This window comes from Desmodus rotundus, chromosome 6 (assembly GCF_022682495.2).
Source record: "Desmodus rotundus isolate HL8 chromosome 6, HLdesRot8A.1, whole genome shotgun sequence".
NCBI classification, from domain to species: Eukaryota; Metazoa; Chordata; class Mammalia; order Chiroptera; family Phyllostomidae; genus Desmodus; species Desmodus rotundus.
Genome location: NC_071392.1, coordinates 64,473,331 through 64,493,383, shown reverse-complemented (window position 1 = coordinate 64,493,383; position 20,053 = coordinate 64,473,331). Strand labels below are relative to the sequence as shown.

Below are 20,053 nucleotides of genomic sequence, written 5' to 3'. Positions count from 1 at the left end.
AGAAAACTGGCTACTGGAGGTCACTAACCAACACGGAATCAAGCAGAAAGCAAAGCTGACTTTGGTGATCTACAGTCCCACTCAGGGTCCTCTATACAAGGTAGCTGCTCCTTGCTGGTTTAATTACCTATTCATCAGTTACTTTGCTTTATTCAACAAATATAGTGGTGTCCACAGTATATCCCAGGGAAATATATGGAAGTACCACAGTATACTCCAAGGCCATAGATACAGCAATGACCACAGTGGACTCTAATGACACACCTATGGGAGCATCCATAGTGTGCCTCATGTGCACAAATAACAGGAGCACCCACAATTCGCCTCAAGGGCATAGACATGAATCAGATCAGGTCCCTACCTTGGTGATCCCTAATCTTTGTAGGAGTGTAGGTGTGTATGTACAAAGAAATAATAAAATTCAACATGAAGACTCCCTTAGTAAGAGGTACACATTTAATACTTAGGAAACAAATGGAGAACATTACCTCTGAAGCTTCACAGAAAAAGGGAAATGTGAGTTAGTCTCATTAAGTAAATAAGAGTATACCTGTAAAGATGAGAGGAGGCAGAAGCCACTGCAAGGCTGGGCAGTACCACCAAAGCATCTAAGCATAATGTGCTTGTAATCTTGAGGTAGGTGAATTCTAACATGATAATAATGGTCAACACTGACTAAGCACTAAGACATATCAAACATTCTCTCAGGTACTCCTTACAACAACTCTGTGAGAAAACTAGTGTTACTATTCCTGCTTCACAGATGGAAAAGTGGACGTTTGGGAAATTTACCATATTTTCCCATGTATAATGCATACTTTTTTGCCTAAATTTTTGAGGGAAAAATTAAGGATGTGCATTATACAAGGGTAGTACTAATTCTGTATCTATATAAATGTTTTCAATTCTTTTATTTATGCTTATGCATTAAACATGTAACTCTAGAAAGCAATAACGATATCCGTATGCAAAATAATACCCTGGAATAAGATAATCAGTTTTGTTTATAAATATAAATAAGTAAATAAATAATTGAATTACACAATTAAAATGGAAGATTTTTTCTTGAAAGTTTGGGCCAAAAACATGGGTGTGCATTATACACAGGAGCACATCATGTATGGCAAAGTACAGTAAGTAGCTCGTCTAGAGCGGAACAAGTTGTATGTGACAGAACCTGCCCTGGAACTCAGGTTTCATGCTGTTCTTCAAGGGAGCAAAGCTGGAAAAGCAGGTTGTAAAAGGCTTCCCATGAGATGCTCCAGAGTGTGACCATAACCTGACTTAGTCTGTGGTTTTCAAACTTTGAGACACAAAAAAATTTGTTTGAAGGAAAAAAAGAAACTTAAATCAAAATATATGAACCTGATGTTAAACAAAGCTGGGAGGACTTGAAGGTCTGAGAAATCTTTATGGCTCCAAGGAAGAGAGTTTACAAACTGCTGTAGTTGGCAATTGGGAAGTGAGTTAGTACAGTTTGTGGATTTTAAAGAAATGGACCACCAGATGGGGAAAAAACTGAAATTAGCAAAGTCCTAGAAAGCTCCTGTCACGGTCTGGGTGAGGGGGTAACAAAACTGAGGAGGCAGACTTCTCTAGACTTGGTGCCTGGCTGAATCTGAGGGTGAGAGAAGGAATCAAGGTGACTATAAAATTTCTAGTTTAGGAAATTAGAATAGTGTGCGATTGAGACAGGATAGTAAGAAGCTAGGAAAATTCCTAGGCAAGTGGAATAGGAAAACAGACTGATAGCTGAAAACAACGGCCCAGAAATTTTCAGCCAGATACAAAAGGTCCCCTCTCTACAGATAACATCTTGCCCCCAGTGGTATCTAAGCTCCAGGCCCAACAAAGCAGCAAAACCAGGTGGGTAACACCAGGACCAACTGCACTGACTAATGACCCCCTGCCCTGGCACTGACCAATTAGTAAAGACCACAACACTAAAAGGACACACCTAAAAAACTCCGGAGGGATGGGGAGAAAAGGCATACAACTGTAATTGAGTAACAATAAAGATTTTTTTAAAAATTAAAAAAACAAAAACAAAAACTCATGAATATTCTGCTGAAACCCTCCCCTAAGATTCCCACCTGCAAGATAGAGAGAGAAAAGGCTCAAGACAAAGGGCCCAGCCACACCATTTTGTTCTTCCCTCTCTTCTTCCCCCACAGGCACACAGCTGCTAAACTCTAAGACAGTGTGTTGCAGCAGCTAGTCCCAGGCTGATCTCCTGAACCTGCCCCCAAGGCCATCTTTTCTCTGACATCCCAGTGAGCAAAGGCAGCCCCGCCTAGGCTCTCTGCTGTGTCTTCTTCTACCCTAATCCCTTCCTTGTTTCACTGTCCCCAGCTTCAATAAACATATTCTCATAATCACCTGCGCACATGTTGTGAAATCTTTCCTACACAAAGCCAAGAACCCACACACTACTGCTGGCCTTGGGCAGACCCACTAAGGGCCAGGCCCCCTGTCTGGTAACAAGATCAATACATAGCTAAGATAGACTCCTGAGGAGTAAGAGGGTTAGCAGTGGGAAGATAACAAAAACAGTTGGAAGCGCCTGCAAAACATCCCTGGAATAATGGCCTGAAGGCAGCTGGCTCTGGCAGTTTGGGAGAGAAGCTGGAAACAAGGCTTAGGGTGTGCTGGGCATGGTGGAAGCTGAAGAGGTGGGAGCACATGAGATTTCTCAGGAGAGCCTCAAGCAATGGTGCTTCCCAGAGAAGCAGTCCAAGGGATGGGCAGGGGAGGAGATGATGCAGGGGTGACACAGAGGGAAGGTAGCAGGGAGCCAAAACAGCTTCCAGATAGAAAAAATGGTTAATGGGACCCAATGCTAAGGAGAGATGAAATAGCATGAGGTTTGAACAAGGGCCAAAGGATCTGGTGACTAAAGATGGGGGTAGCCTTGGTGGTAGTGACCTTGGTGGGAGCAGCTACAGTGCCTCCTGTTAAAGAAAGAGACCTCTTAGAAACTTACTATTCTTGTGAAATGTGGCTAAAATCTCATTTCTGCTCTATTTTCCCTGGGTCATATTTCCATAATACATTCCCCTACTCTAATCCAAAAAAAGCTTTGGAATAAAATATGACTCATTTCAAAGAAACTTATATTGAAATAGTATTTCTGTAATGTGCTGTTGGTACACAGTTATCATAGACAATCTGCTAGGGTGTTCTGAATTTCTGCTTCCATGCTTCAAGCATTTTTAAGTGTTTAAACCCACTACGTGTTTTGTGTCCTAAATTGGATTAAAAAGCAATTTTACACTCTGTTAATCAGCTTTGCCAAGATATAAAGGAAAGATTGCATTAGCGTTTGCATGAAATAGAGCTTCCATCACTCTAACAAGGTCCTGTGGATACTCTATTAGCATATACAATTACCAGGATGTTTTCCCACATAAGCCCCATGAAATTCGAGATTTTAGATTAATACTAGATGAGGCCTTTTTTTTAAAATGTAATTTTTAATGAGAATATATTTTTGTCATAACATTCTATATTCTTTCCTCTGTTTTCTTATACTTTCTACACTCCTCGACTTAAAACTTTAAAACAAAATATCTATTAGGGGGTCTTCACTTCAACATTCTGTCAAGTCCAGGCTTCCCTGTTGATAAAATTAGCTTCAGGAAAATGGTGAGTCCCCTTCCCCAAGCACTACAGGGAAAGGGACTCCTGTAGTCCACTGCACCTCCTGCTCCCCCCAGGGTGGGCCCAGTAAGAAGAGCCCATGGTTTAATAGTACTGGGATTTTAGGCAAGACGGAGATGAAAGCTTTCCCCCATTGGTGAAGATTTTTCTTGATTTTTTCTTCCTCAACAGCTGTACCTACAACACCCAGGCATCCTAGGCAAGTAGGGCACCCTCTGCTCCCTGCTGCTGCTCAGAATGGGTGTGGGGCTTCCTGTTCTATGGGTGGGACCTCGAAAGCTTGGGATTGGCCTGTGGTAGTGGCGATGGCTCCCGTTCTTTTCTAAACTTAATGTAGAGGTGCCTTGGGGTTGCTGGGCTACCTGCTTTCTCATCCCAGTTCTACTTTTACTTACTTTGTTCATTAAGGTTTCATATAAGATTATGTTAGGAGGAAAAAATGTTTATTGCTCTAACAAATAATAATAACCATTATTGGTCAGTGGCTTTTGTTTCTGTGGCACGCTATTTCATCTCTCCTCAGCACTGGGTCCCACTGACCACTTTTCCTACTTGGGGCGATGTTGGCTCCCTGCTACCTTCTCTCCATGTCACTCCTGCAGCTCTGAACATTCTTCTCCGGCATCCCTGGATGGCCATGCTAAAGCAATATAGCATGGGGAAAAGTAAGTTTACAGTTGTGAGTATGTGAAACAGTTTACCCTGCATTATCATTTACTAATTATTATATTATGTTCCATATGAACAACTGTAAACCTCCTTTTGCTCCACCCTGTACAAGCCAGGGGTTGAAAATGGATAACTTTAATCAGCCACAAAAAATGGACTTACCAAACACAAACTGAGAATTCCTGATGACAACTGCTGCCAGAACATGTTAGAGACTCCCCTCAAATCTACAGGCCTGAAGGGACCTTGTAAGTACTCAAGGCCAACGGCATGACGACGCCACTGTTACACTCTCTGGTTGACCTTATCAGACTTGGGTGGCCCAAGAAATACCAATTAATGCATGTTTCTAATTAGCCCCTATTTTCACCTAGCCTGTAAGTGCAGAAATAGAGCTGAAGGTGTAAGGGAAGAGAAGACGAAGGGGCCAACATGATTTGAGCACCTACTATGTACTGCATGAATTACACAATGTAATTCCACTTACTTTTCATTAAGCCTATGAAGCCTTTATTTTTATCCCCATTTTATTGAAAAGGAAATTGGCAAGGAGCTAAACAACTCCTCCTTCCCACAGTTCCCTCTGGTGCATAGACAGGAAGTAGTGGGACTCCTTTTCTCACATACTTCAGAACCTTTTCAGAACACTTCACAGGTCTGCCTGCCTATATCTTGCTACCTCTTGCTCCATCATTATAATTAGTATGTCTTCCCATAATAGGTAGTCTACATAATTTGCTTACTAGTAGTAGCTAAAAAAACACAAACTAAAAGAATAGAATTCAATTTGTACCTAATAAAACCATAAATGCATTTTATTTTTCTTCTCTTTTTTTAAAAATTTATTTTTATTGAATTTATTGAGATGATATTGGTTAATAAAATTATATAGGTTTCAGGTATACAATCCTACAGTACATCACCTGTATATTGTTGTGTGTGTTCACCACCCAAAGTCAAGTCTCCTTCCATCACCATTTATCCTCCTTTTACCCTTTCCATCTCCTCCACCCACCCTTCCCTTTAGCAATCACCATACTATTGTTTATATTCTAGTCTTTACCTTTGTTGCTTAATCCCTTCACCCTTCTCAGACAGCCCCCAACACTCACTCCTATGACAGCTGTCAGTCTGTTCTCTGTATCCAAGAGTCTTGTCTCCACTTTGTTAGTTCATTTTGTTCATTTGGTTCCATATATAGTGAAATCTTGAGGCTCTTGCCTTTCTCTGACTGATTTCATTTAGCATAAAGTCTTGAGGTCCATGCATATTGTTGCAAAAGGAAAGATTTCCTACTTTTTTATGGGCTAGTAGTATTTCATTGTGTAAATGTGCTACCACTTTTTTTTTTAAATATTTTCACTGCTTGCTTTTATATCCACTCATCTACTGATGGACACTTGGGCTGCTTCCAAATCCTGGCTACTGTAAATAATGCTTCAGTGAATGTAAGCCCTTATCAGATGTACAGGAAAATATGATCTCCCATGTAGGGACTTGTCTTCTTGTTTTGTTGATGGTTTCCTTTGCTATGCAAAACCTTTTTAGTTTGTTGTAGTCCCATTTGTTTAATTTTTTTAGTTTCCCTTGACCATAACATAGATCAGAAAAAATATTGCTACAGGAAATGTCTATGATTTTACTGCCTATGTTTTCTTCTAAGATTTTTATGGTCTCAAGTCTGATATTAAGGTCTTACATCAATTTTGACTTTATCCATGTGTATGGTGTAAGAATGTAGTTTAATTTCACTTTTTTCCACATATTTATCCAACTTTCCCAACACCATTTATTGAATAGAATATCTTTACCTCATTGTATGTTTTTGCCTCCTTTGTCAAAAAAGTAACAGAATATAAAGGTGCAGGTTTATTTGGGGGCTTTCTATTCTATTCCATTGATATATGTGTCTGTTTTATAGTAATCTTTTATAGTAATCTAAATAGCCAGTACCATACTATTTAGATTACTATGGCCTTGTAGTATAGTTTGATACCAGGGAGGGTGATTTCTCCAACTTTGTTCTTCTTTCTCAAGATCGCTGTTGCTATTCAGGATCTTTTGTGGTTCCATATAAATTTTTGGAGTATCTGTTCTAGTCTGTGAAATACACCACTGGTATCTTGATATGAATTGCGTTGAATCTACAGATTGCTTTGAGGAGTATGGACATTTTAATGACGTTAATTCTTTCTATTCATTAACACAGTATATGTTTCCAGTTATTTGTATCTTCTTCAATTTCTTTCTTTGGTGTCTTATAAATTTCACAGTTCAGGTCATTTGTATCACTGGTTAAATTTATTCCTAGGTATTTTTTTTTCTTTTTGAAGCAATTGTGAATGCAACTGTTTTCTCAGTTTCCCTTTCTGATAGTTCATTATAGGTGTATAAAAATGCATTTTAGCCCTGGTCATTGTAGCTCAGTTGGTTGAAGCACTGCTCCATAACCCAAAAGGTCATGGGTTTGATTCCTGGTCAGGGCACTAAGCTAGGCTGCAGGTTCAGTCCCAGTGGGGGTGCATACAAGAGGCAACTGATCAATGTTTCTCTCTCAGATCAGTGTCTGTCTGTCTCTATCCCTTCCCCTCTCTCTAAAAGCAATGAAAAAAATGTCCTCTGGTGAGGATAAAAAACCTTTTTAAAAAATGCAACTGATTTCTGGTTATTTATTTTGTATCCTGTACTTTACTGAATATATTTATCAGTTATAGTAGCTTTTTGGTGGAATCTTTAGGGTTCTCTATATACAGTAGCTTGTCATCTGCAAATAACGAGTGTTAGTTCTTCCTTTCCAATTTGGATGTCTTCCATGTCTTCTTGTCTGACTACTATGGGTAGGACCTCCAGCACTACGTTGAATAAGAGTGGGGAAAGTGGACATCCCCGAATTGTTCCTGATCTTAAGGGAAACGTCTGTAGTTTTTGCCCATTGACTATGATGTTGGCTGTGGGTTTGTCATATATGGTTTTTATTGTGTTGAGTTATATTCCCTCTATTCCCAATTTGGTGAGTGTTTTTATTATAAATGTGTGCTGGATTTTTACAAATGCTTTTTTTGCATCTATTGATATGATCATTTGGTTGTCATTTTGTTTATGTTGTGTACCACATTTATTGATTGTGAAATTGTACTAACCTTGCATCGCTAAAATAAATCCCACTTGATTATGGTGTATGATCTTTTTAATATATTGCTAGATCCAGTTTGCTAATATGTTGTTGAGAATTTAAACAACATCTATGTTGTTGAGAATGTATGTTCATCAGGGATATTGGCCTTTAATTTCCTTTCTTTGTATTGTCTTTATCTGGCTTTGAAATTAGGATAATGCTGGCCTCGCAAAATGAGGTTGGGGGTATTCCCTCCTCTTGAATTTTTGGGAATAGCTTGAGAAAGAGAGGTGTTAATTCTTTTTTGAATGTTTGGTAAAATTCAGCTGTGAAGCCATTTCGTCCAGAAATTTTGTTTATTGGGATTTTTAAAAAATTTTGGCTTCGTGCTCGCTTCGGCAGCACATATACTAAAAAATTATGGCTTCAATTTCATTAGTTGTAACCCATTTTTTCAGATTATCTGATTCTTTCTGATTCAGTTTGGGAAAATTATATGTTTCTAGGAATGTATCCATCTCTTCCATATTGTCCAATTTGTTGGCATGTAGTTAGTTGTGATATTTTATTACAATCTTTTGTATTTCTGTGGTGTCAGTTGTTACTTCTCCTCTTTCATTTCTTTATTTATTTGGGTCCTCTGTCTCTTTTTCTTGATGAATCTGGTTAAAAGTTTGTCAATTCAAAGAACTAGCTCTTGGTTTAATTGATTTTGTATTGTTTTTTAAGACTCTATTTTTATTTCTATTCTGATCTTTATAATTCCATTCCCTCGCTTCACTTTGGGCTTTGTTTGTTGTTCTTTTTCCAGTTTCTTTAAGTGTAAAGTTAGAATGTTTATTTGAGATTTTTCTTGTTTCTGAGGTAGGCCTTCAATTCAATGAATTTCCCTCTTTGGACTGCTTTCACTGTATCCCATAGATTTTGGGTTGTTGTGTTCTCATTTTCATTTGTGTCAAAGTCTTTTGATTTTTCCTTTGATCTCACTGTTAATCCATTCATTGTTTAGTAACTTGTTATTTAGCCTCCATGTCTTGTGTAGTTTTTCCTTCTTTTTTTTTTTTTTTTTTTGTGTGATTGATTTCTAGTTTTATACCCTTAAGGTCAGGAAAGATGCTTGATATGATTTCAATCTTCTTAAATTTATAGAGACTTGTTTTGTGTCCTAATATGTGGTCTATTCTAGAAAATGTTACATGTGCACTTAAAAAGAATGTATATTATGCTGCTTTGGGGTAAAATGCTCTGAAGACATCAATTAAATCCATCTGATCTAATGTGTCATTTAAGCCCACTATTTCTTTGTCGGTTTTCTGTCTGGAAGATCTATCCATTGATGTCAATGACTGTATTAATGTTGGTCTCTCCCTTTGTGTCCTTCATGTTTGCTTTACATATTTAGGTACTCCTATGGTGGGTACATAAATGTTAACAAGGTATAGTCTCTTGTTGGATTGCTCCCTGTATCATTATGTAATGTTCTTTGTCTTACTATAGACTTTGTTTCACAATCTATTTTGTTAGATAAGTATTGCACCCCAGCCATTTCTTTATTTCCATTTGTATGAAATATCTTTTCCCATCCCTCTACTTTTAGTGAGTGTGTATCTTTCATTCCGAGGTAAGTCTCATGTAGACAGCATATAAATGGGGTTTGTTTTCTTATTTATTCAGCTACTCTTGTATTTTGAATGCAGCATTTAGACCATTTACATTAAAGTGATTATTGGTAGGTACATATTCATTGCCACTTATTCTTTTAACTATGTTACTCTGTTGGTTTTTTTTTTTTCTTTTTCTTCTACTTACTAAAGCAGGCTCTTTAACATTCCTTATAATAATGGTTTGGTGCTAATAAACTCCTTTAACTTTTTCTTGTTTGGGAAGCTCTTTATTTCTCCTTCAATTTTAAAGGATGGCCTTGCTGGGTAAAGTAGTCTTGGTAGTAGGTTCTTGCTTTCATGTCAATACCTTCTGGTCTGAAATGTTTCTGCTGAGAAATCACCTGACAGTCTTATAGGAACTCCCTTGTAGGTAACTGTCTTTCTCTTGTGGCTTTTAAAATTCTCTTTCTTTTAACCTTTGACATTTTAATCATGATGTGTCTTGGTGTGGGCATCTTTGGGTTCATCTTGTTTGGGCCTCTACTTTCAGGGCCTGTGTTTTGTTTTTTTTTTCCTTCGCCAGCAGTTTTAAGTTATTATTTCTTTAAATAGGTTCTTAATCCCTTACTCTCTTTCTTCTCCTTCTGGTACTCCTATGATGCAAATGCTGTTATGCTCCATGTTGTTCCAAAGGTCCCTTAAAACAGCAGTCCCCATCCTTTTTTAGCACCATGGACTGGTCTCGTGGAGGTGAGGGGAGGAGACAGGAGGCAGAGCTCATGCAGTCAGGCGGTAATGCATGTATGCATGTGAACAAAGCTTCACTCATTCTCCCATCACTCACCTCCTGTTGTGCGGCCCAGTTCCTAACAGGACCCCTAACAGTGGTTGGGGACCCCTGCCTTAAAATATCATCATTCTTTTAAATTCTTTTCTCTTTTGTTGCCTGATTGGGTGTTTTTTTCTACCTTGTATTCTAAATCACTGACTTAATCTGCTGCTTCATCCAACCTACTATTCTTCTTTTTATTTTCAATCCTCATTCAAGGATATATTTGTTGATTTTAGAGAGAGAGGAAGGGAGAGAAGAGACCAACAGCAATGTAAGACAGAAACATCAATCAGTTGCCTACCATATGTGCCCTGACCAGGGATTGAACTTGTAACCTTTTGGTGTACAGGGCAACACTCCAAACAACTGAGCCATTTGGCCAGTGTATTTGGCCAGGGTCAGATATTGTATTCTTCATTTCTACGTGGTCCTTTTGAAAAATTTTTTCTATGTCCTTCTTTGTGCTATTGTAGTTCTAAGTCCCTTGATCTTCCTTATAACCATTACTTTAAAATCTGTATCTGATAAATTGCTTGCCTCCATTTCATTGAGCTCTTTTTCTGGAGATTTCTCCTGTTCTTTCTTTTGAGGCCTGTTATTTTATCTCTCCATTTTGGCTGCATCTTTGTGTTTCTATATATTAGATGGATCTGCTATGACTGCCCGTCTTTGTGACACAGCCTTATGTAGTAGGTCTCCTGTAGGACCCAGAGACTCAGTCTCCTTAATTACCTGTTTGGGTGCTCTAGGAATGTCCCTTTTGTGGGTTATGTGGGCCCTCCTATTGTAACTGAATCTTGATTGTTATTGACCTGTTCATTCAAGGGATCAACCCTCAGGCTGGCTGATTGTGAGGCTTAACCCCGACCACAGCATGTAAGCTGCTGTGCAGGTGCTCAGCACACAAAGGGGAGTTTGCCTCAGCATGGATATCAGCAACCCTGCCAAAATCTCCCTTTGGATATGCTGTCTATGGAGCTCATTAGATCCTGCTCTGATGTTGTGTAAAGCTGGATACTATGTGTGTTGGTTTAGGGCCTCCAACAGGGGAATCTTAGGCAGGCTAATGTCAGATGACGTTTGTGCCTGGCCCTCAACAACCTGTTTGGAGCTACAAGTGATCCACAGTTTGTGGCTGACTGGGCTGAGCTTGGGTGCACATGGGAAGGACCAAACTGCGCGCCAAGGCCTGGATTTTTCAGCACCAGATGCTGGGGCTGGTTGGTAAAAGACCCAAGGCACCTCAAGATCTGCTTCTACCTGTTTCCACCTGCTGGCTGCCTATTAGTCTCAGTCACTGAAAGAACCACTTGCGTGGTCAAAAGGATGGGGCTAGTGGATTTCCCATATAGAGGAGTTGCTGGTCAGGCTTCAGGGCAGGTGGTTGTGGTCCCTGTTCCAGAGCCAGAGACTCAATCTTTCCCAGATTTTTCACTGAACTTGGCAGGGCAGAGCCACTAGGAATTGGGTGGGTGGGCTTTCCAGTGCCAGGAGGTTGGGTCTGCTGGAAGCTGGGAGGCCGGTGGGGAGGAAGTGCCAGTCTGGTTCACAGGAAATGGGGCAAATGTCCCCACCCCAAAGCCAGATAACTCAGTCACTGACACCCCCTGAGTCTGCCCTGGCCAAGGCAGATAACTCCTCAGTAAGAGCTTAGCTCTGCAGGGTGGGCAAGAGAATTCCAGAGAGTAGGGCAATTGCTTTCCCCCAGGCTGATGCCACATGGAGGGGAGTACTCCCCTCAAGAAAGATGGTATATGTGGCATGGGAGAATAACTCAGTACATGGATTCTGGTGGCTGTCCCCACAGATCCCTTCCCAGAGACACAAACCCCAGACTCTCCTCAGGCAACTTTTGTCTGTTCTGTCCTTCCTCCACCAGAGCCCAGGGTGAGTGACTACAAACAAAATTATGTGTGTTTGCCCTTTAAGAGGATGCTGGTGTCTCCAGCACTCAGTCTCTCCCCGGTGGACAGAAACCACACTGCTTTTCACAGCTGGATATCATGTGGGTGCCTCTTCCTGGCTCTCACTCTATGGGCTGGGGAGCCCAGCATGAGGTTTAGACACCATGCTTTTAGGGGGAACCCCTGCAGCTGAGATATACTGCCAGAACCCCAGTCGCCACTCATGGGAGTGGAGACAGCCCTTTTTTGTATCTCCACCCTTCCTACCAGTCTAAATGTAGCTTCTTTTCTAAATCCTTGGTTATAAGATTTGTCTTCAGCTGGTCTTTAGTTGATTATTCAGAATGATTGTTCATTCTTTAATTTAGTTGTAATTCCAATTCCGTCCTGGGAGGAGGTGAGTGGGGCTTCCACCTACTCCGCTGCCAAATTCAAATCTATCTTTCTTCTTACTGTTTTAAATAAACTGCTCAATGCTGGAGACAGTGTGATGAAATAGTAAAGGAATCACCTGCCGATGGACTGTAAACTGCTACCATCTTTTTAGGTAAGCAATTTGGCAATAAATATCAAGAGGCTTGAAATGCTCCTATATGTTACTCAGTAATTCCCATTCTGTACATCTCTTCTAAGGAAATAATCCTAAATACCAAAAAATCTTTATGCCCCCAAAAGTTCACTATTGAAGTGGGTCACAACCTGAGGTCTGCAATAGAAGGCACAGGAATTAAACCATTCTCTTAAAAACATGATGCAGAAATATTACACCTTTATATTATACCATACACAAAAATCAACTCAAAATGTATTAAAGACTTAGATGTACGACCCAAACTTCCAGAAGAAAACATAGGATTAAAAACATCATGACATTTGTCTTGACGATAATTTGTTGGATATTGCACAAGCAATAAAAGCAAAAGTAGACAAGTGGAACTACATCAAAATAAAAAGCTTCTTCACAGCTAAAACAATCAACACAGTAAAATAAACAAGAATAAAAAGACAACCTGTGCAATGGGATAAAATATTTGGAAACTATATGTATATAGTTTATTATACATTATAAACTTCATTATAAGTAAAAACTTCATTAAAAATGTGCAAAAGACTTGAACAGCCATTTCTCCAAACAATGCATGCATACAGATGGCCAACAGGTACATGAAAAGATGCTCAACATCACGAATAAAAAAGGAAATGCAAATCAAAATTACAAGGAGATATCACCTCACAAATGTTAGGATGTCCACTATTCTAAATAAATAAATAAATAAATAAACCCCAAAACAGAATATAGCAAATACAAGCAAGAAGTGGAGAAACTGGAACTTTTTGGAGAAATTGCACTGTAAAATGATGTAGCCACTATGGAAAGCAGTATGGGGTTTCCTCAAAATAATAAACAGTACTACCATATGATCCAGCAATCCCACCTCTAGGTATTCATCTAAAAGAACTGAAAAAAGGATCTTGAAAAGACATATGCAGTTTCATGTTCATTGTGGCATTATTTACAATACCTAAGAAGTATAAACAACTTAAATTTCCATCAATGAATGAATGGATAAAGAAAATGTGATAGACATACACACATACAATGGAATATTAATGTTCCCTGGCTGAGTGGCTCAGTTGGTTAGAGCATTGTCCCATATACTGAAAAGTTGCAGGTTCAATCCCTGGTCGGGTCATGTACGGCAGGCAACTGATTGATGTCTGTCTCTCTGTCTCTCTTCTCCCTCTAAAAATCAATAAACATATCCTTGGAAGAGGATTAAAAAAAAAAGAATGAAATCCTGTCCAATTCTATGACATGGATGAACCTGGAGTACATTATGCTAAGTGAAAAAAGCCAGTCACAGAAGGACCAACACCGCATATTTCTACCTATATGAGGTATCTAAAGTGACCAAACTCGCAGAAGCAGAAAGTAGAATGGTGGTTACCAGGAGCGAGGGGCTGGGATAAATGGAGAGTTGCTGTTCAATAACAGAGTTTCAGGAGAAAAGGTTCTAGGGATCTACTGTACAACAAGGTGCATATGGTTAACAACACTGTACTGTATACTTAAAAATTGATTAAAATGGACGATTTCATAATGTGTTTTTTACAATATAAATATAAGAAAGTAAATCATCTAGAAAATAGTTAACTGAGAATATTTTGAAGGCACGTGGCTAAAAGACTTGAACTATAATGTTGTCACAGAAGAGCCTTTGTTAAGGAGGATCTGATGATCCTCCCCAAGAAAAAACAGATATACCCCCAATATCCATCCATAAAGTCCAAGTTAAGAGCCCCATGGTTTTAAAACATATAAATATGCTGTGACTATGATTCCTAAGAATTAAAAATGTATGAAAGAAAAGGCTAGAAGGAAATATGACTATATGATGGGATTATGAAGGATTTCTTTATACTTTTCTCTAATATAAAAAAGAATTTATTTTTACAATACCACCACAGAGAAAAAAAAGCATACCTAATACTAGGAGTAATAAACCAATAATTCGGTCTATTTTTGGAAATACCTCAGTAAATAAAAATTTATCTTTTGTGCTCTTAAAGGGTTAATGTAATGTCCTCTAAACCAAAAATGTGTCTCCACAGGGAAAGCCTTGCAATGTAGATATAGCACACTAAGAGTACACAGCACTAGTGAAAACTCAGATGTATGTAGAGTGATGAATCACTGAGAGAAATGTGCCCTCCCTCGTGTAAATCTGAACATTGACAGTGAAGAGCAGGGTGGGTAGGGAAGCATATTTTCAGGGAAAGCAGGGGAGGGGGGGAAGCTATAGCTAAATATCCAATAAATTATAACAGCATATAGATGAAGCTATAGAACCGAGATGAGTATATCATGACCTTCATTTGTCCAGCATCACATGAATGAAATATAAAAAGTGGATAATACTCCCTTTAAATTCAAAGCTTCTATTTTAATCCCATTAAATGTAAAACATCCTCTAATGGTTTAGAGATTTCTTTGTCTTTTTGAACTGTGCACCCTAGGTCCCATGGCTAATAAATAAAAGAGCCAGAACTTGAATGCAAGTTTTTGTCTTAGAATCTAGGACTTTATTGCCAATACTACTTCTAAAAGAGCCTTATTTACTGTAATTCAGGACAATATTTTCATGATTAGTTTTAAATTTTAATAAAATTTGAATGAACATTTTTAAGTTAGCTGAAAAATATTAAGTAAAGAAATGTATTTTATTGCACTCTATACGCAGTACCTAAGTTTACAGATACTATGCTGGGTATCCCGTCCTGGAACTAGAGTGGATAAATACACCCTTCTGCCACAGTGGCACCGTGAACCACTCTTCAGTTTCCTGTTTTGTGAAAGGACGATCATGGCCTGAGTAAAAACCTCAGGAATGATATTGGATCATTTATCTTTGTCACTCTGGATATCAACAAAATAAACTGAAATGGGTAACTCCATAATCACACACACACACACACACACACACACACACACACTACCCTTTTACTACAGTACTGTAATAAGAAAAAATAAAACAGCCTTCTTTTGTCATTTTCACCAATAAAAGTCTTCATCAGACATTTTGCCAAGAACACTTTTCCCTGTAGTACCCGTTAGGAACTGCAGGAATAGTTTCCTAGAAGTCACGATGTGCTTTATAATATGAAGAAACTGAAAATGTTAAGTGATGTGCCCATCACTCAGTAGGTACTCAAGTACAGATAAATCATAAATATACATCCATCTCCTAAATAAAAGATTACAGAATTATTTCTATATTAACAATATCTGACTCCCTTAAAATCAAATTCAGAAAAAAATATATGAGAAATTTTAAGTTGGTATTTATTATGGATAGTTACAAATTGGTTAATCACATGGTTTATAATTATGACAAATATTTCCTATTACATATACTTAATAAAATGGTACTCACAAGTTAAAAAAATACTTTTTCATACTCTGAGGTTTTCCCTATTATTTTCTTTCCAATAGTAATTAACTATCATTTATTTATAGAGACATAGAAACTCACATTGGTAAGTATTTTTAAAAACTTTTATTCACAACAAGGTTAATTTCCCAAGTTGGGTCTATGTAAGACTAAAAACTGGTATGAAATTCCTGTCAAATACCCTTGCGATCTCCATATTTTGCCTATTTTAGACTTCTTGACCTAGTCTGTGTAAGTCAGGTCTATCAATTTATCCTTATTATATGAAGCCTGAAAATCAGCCCCAAATCCACTTGAATGTAGCTTTTGCTTTTAAAATGAGGCTAATCTGAGACTATGAAGGGCCTCAACATTTGTTGGTTGCAATTCATTTCTTTATAACTGTATTCAAAACATGATATTGTGGTCATGGAATACTTCTCTACTATCATAACGAGTTCCTATGGGGATCCCACATACTCACTTTTGGCACATGAGGATTGAATTCCACAGCTCTATGAATGGCCTCGACTGCATTCATCTCTGCTGTGCTCAGCCCCCGACGAGATGCAGCCTCAGGAGAGAATCTGAAAAGCAGAAAGACAAACACCATCCAGTTGGAAACACTGCTTGGGCATCAACCCAGAGAGGCATCTACACATCAAGGGCCCATAAAACCACATCGAGCCAATGGCATGACCTTTCCACACCTTCACTACACGAAACCTCTGAGTGACCCCCGACCGAGGCCAACAAAAACCCCAGCACAAGCAGAAAGCATGTTTGCATCTAATTGCGGCAAGGAATTAAATTCAGCTGTTAAGTCTCTCTGGCTAAATAGCTAATCTAAATTTTCTATGGGGTACCTGCTTAGCTCAGGAGAGGGGCAGGACTGACAAGGGCAGACAGTGTAGGAAAAAGAGAAAACTAGGTTACAGAAGAGCGCACTTGGTTAAAAACAGAACTGGGGAGAATTTTAAAGGAGGCTCCCAACCCAATGTCGATGCTGCCATGGAGGTTAAGTTGTTGCAGCTTCAGGAGTAGGAAAGCCTGCTTGGGGCTGTTCCAGAAGGGGGGTGTGCATGCCCAAACTGCGGGCGAGACACCTGCCCAAGTGAATGAAAAAAACCAGACCATGCAATCTCTTTCTCACCTCACACCCAGGGCTAACTCCAGAGCTGTGCTTGGCAGGCAGACACCACAGGGGAAGCTGTGACAACCCTGGCCCTGCCCTCCCAAGCTGGAGTCGCTGTGTAGGGAGAAAAGATGTTGCAGTAGGTACTGGCGATCTACAGGATAAAAAAGAATGAAAGACAATTACTTCGGTCTTGTGCACACACACTTAACAGCAATCCTGTCTGATATAGCAGAGGCTATTTTCTTTTCCTGTTATCTGATTTTCAGTGCTACCAAGTGTTTGTTTTGGGGCAGTGTAAGCATTCCTGAACTGAAAAACAGTTAAGCCATCTATTCTCTTCCACCTGCCAGTCATCTTGGATGTTTATGGAAATTCTCTATGCCACAGTCACCTGGCTGAGTAAAGTGGGCAAATGTCCCACTGAGCTGGCGACTCAAAGTAAACAGACCCTGGGTTGGGAGTGAGTTTGGAATTGATGAGGCAAAGAATGGGAGATGACCATCTCCTCTGCCATATTACTACCCAGTCTTCTACTGCTGAAGGAAGAGGAATATGAGAGGAATATGAAAAAAAATTAATGAATAAAAGGAAGGCATTTTGTGTAAGTCCCAAGCAGGTCTTTTGGTATCTATTATCTGACCCCCCCAAAAAAATTCACCTCAGAGGCATGGAATTTCATATAAATCCCTCTTTAGGGACTCAAACACCCCTACCATACCTCAGGGTACAAATTCCCTCCTTCTAGTAGTGAAAGAAAAGATCAGATTTTGGAAAATGCATGCTCATAAGCAGTGGTCTCACAGACTAAAAGAAACTTTCAGAGAAACTCTCAGAAGCAACACATCTCCTTAAGTCAGGTCAGGCATTTAGTACCTATTCACTTACTTGTCAGAGACAGCTCTTGCTTTGAGCAAGGCAGCTGTGTAGCATATTGTTGCCGACTTTGGTAAGCTTATATCTGTTAGAGAAAATAGAAAGTAGAAACTGTTGTAAGTTTGCAGAAACAAGGAGCAATGATTTTTAATACACTTGTTTTTAATCATGTAAGTCTAACACAGCATTAATTAAGAATATTTTAATGCACATAGTACACAGCTGTCCCGAATGTATCAGGGTGGCATTTGCAACTAAGGGCATTTACATTTTTGTGAATAATTTATGTTTAAAATCCACCAGACTGACTAGAGAAATCATCTATTTCAAATTATGCATTTTTGTATGTTGAGTTTATTTAAGCAGAAAATAGCTATAAATATATCAATTTAAATGTTATATGAATACCCTTGATATCATGAAAGGAAAATAGGACCTCTTTGTGACCTATGAAAATTTCTCAACAGGCATATGAAGTATTCAATGTGAAGAAAAAATATTACCTGGATTAAAAAACAAAACAAACAAAACACCATGGCTTAAACCAGATTTCTTTTGAATGAAATTTCAGAGTTCATATTCACTTTTTTGTTAAAAAGGTAACATATTATATATTATCTAACTAATAAATCTATATATTTATAAGAATATATACGAAATTGTTAAAAAAACTATATAATTTTTGTTCATTCAATCTCCTTTCATATAAACCCTAATTTGTTTCCCAGAACAACTTTCTCTCGGTTTGTGTGGAAAATCTCAGATGAAGAGGTGGGAGTGGGTAACACGTTCAGATGAGTGTACAGGGAAGTAAGAGTACAGGGTACAACTGAGATAAACTCAAAGAGAGTAGTCCTTTGAGGGAAATTTGTTTTTAAATTATGATTTTTTATTAGAAGTTATTTCTTTAATATTCAACCTAGCTTATGCTATGACATAGAATACCTTCTTAATTCAGACCAGGTGAAAATATGCCATTCCCAGTACTGCAAAATTCTCTCCGAGTTAGAGGAACTCTACTGCCTGTAATGACTCCTCGGTTTCTTCCGAGCTGTTTTCAACTCAGAATTCTATTACAATAGGAATGGAAAGGGAAGTCCTACAACTAGCCAAAAGACAGAAGCCGTGATAAAATCCCTCCTCCAACAGTTCTCCAAATATCCTCCAAATATTTACCAACAATTCCAACATAAGGGATTTCTCTTTGAGGGAAATTTCAATGACGGTGATAAAATACAAATAATCATAGAAAATATCAACATAGAACAGAAAGGAAAAGAGGTCTTTGTAACCCTGATCTTGTATACTATAGTCAAACTAAGAAGAAATAAAAAATGTCAGATGTTCTCAGATTTGTCCCGTTACTTTTTCCAATATCTAAATATTTAACCACTTCCCAGTGTGGGATATCAATCCAGAAATCAAACAAGTTATTTGCTACAGTCCACTCATTGACTGTTATTGAAAGATAATTTTTAAAAACTGGAGATAATGCACATTTTACTTATTTAAAAGTTCAGACCTTTTTTAAAAAAATTATCCAAGTCTTGTTTCCACCCTTTCTGGTGTGATATGTGTTCCTTCTGTCAACCCAGTACACCTTTCTATGAAGTGGAGACCAATGAAAAGTCCTAAGAAGACGCTAAGGCTGAAAACAATGGTCATAATTATTTGAAGGTCACAGCACAAGATGGAGCCTCACTTGATAAACTAAAGAAAACCAGTTAAGGATTTAGCTTCTCAGTGAGAAAGATCAAGCAAAGGGACACATTCACCCAGTTAGAAATGCAGAAAAAGATACAACTGAAGTGTTCCAGCAGAATACTAGAGATGCCTAATCAAAGGTGATCTTTAATCCAGAACCAGACCCCCTCACATCCATTCACAACTGGGAACATACAACAGAATTCTGCAACATTATGACTATATAGTACACTTTCCCATTAAAAAAGTTTTTATTCTTTCTTTGTATATAAATGTGGTATATATGTGTATAGTCATTATGCTTAAAAAATAACAAAAATATATTTTAATCAATATCAAATGGGGGAAAAGGGAAATGTAAATACCCCAAGCCCCAGTAGAAGTATGTTCATTCTATTTGCTATCTTTTTACTCCAGCATTTTATTTTGCTCTATTTAACAAAAATAAAAAATAGCTAAAATTCTTGCATAACTTGTTTATGTTGATGCTTGAACAATGTGGGGGTTGGGGTTCCAACCCTAACACAAGTCAAAAATCCACACATAACTTTTAACTCCCCCAAAACTTAACTAACAGCCTACTGTTGACCAGAAGCCTTATTAATAAACAGTTGATTAACAT

General features: G+C 38.4%; 1 protein-coding gene across 8 annotated transcripts in view; it reads right to left on the bottom strand.

Moving 5' to 3' along the window:
* ST7 (suppression of tumorigenicity 7) overlaps positions 1-20,053 on the bottom strand; it is a 323,508-nt gene that overhangs the window by 25,090 nt on the left and 278,365 nt on the right. For all 8 annotated transcript variants that reach the window (XM_024555762.3, XM_024555765.3, XM_045191454.2 and 5 more), the window contains 2 exons: positions 17,740-17,812; positions 16,201-16,303 (listed from right to left, as the gene is read on the bottom strand). In XM_024555762.3, the coding sequence (XP_024411530.1) occupies positions 16,201-16,303; positions 17,740-17,812 (176 nt within the window). The remainder of the gene's footprint in view (positions 1-16,200; positions 16,304-17,739; positions 17,813-20,053) is intronic.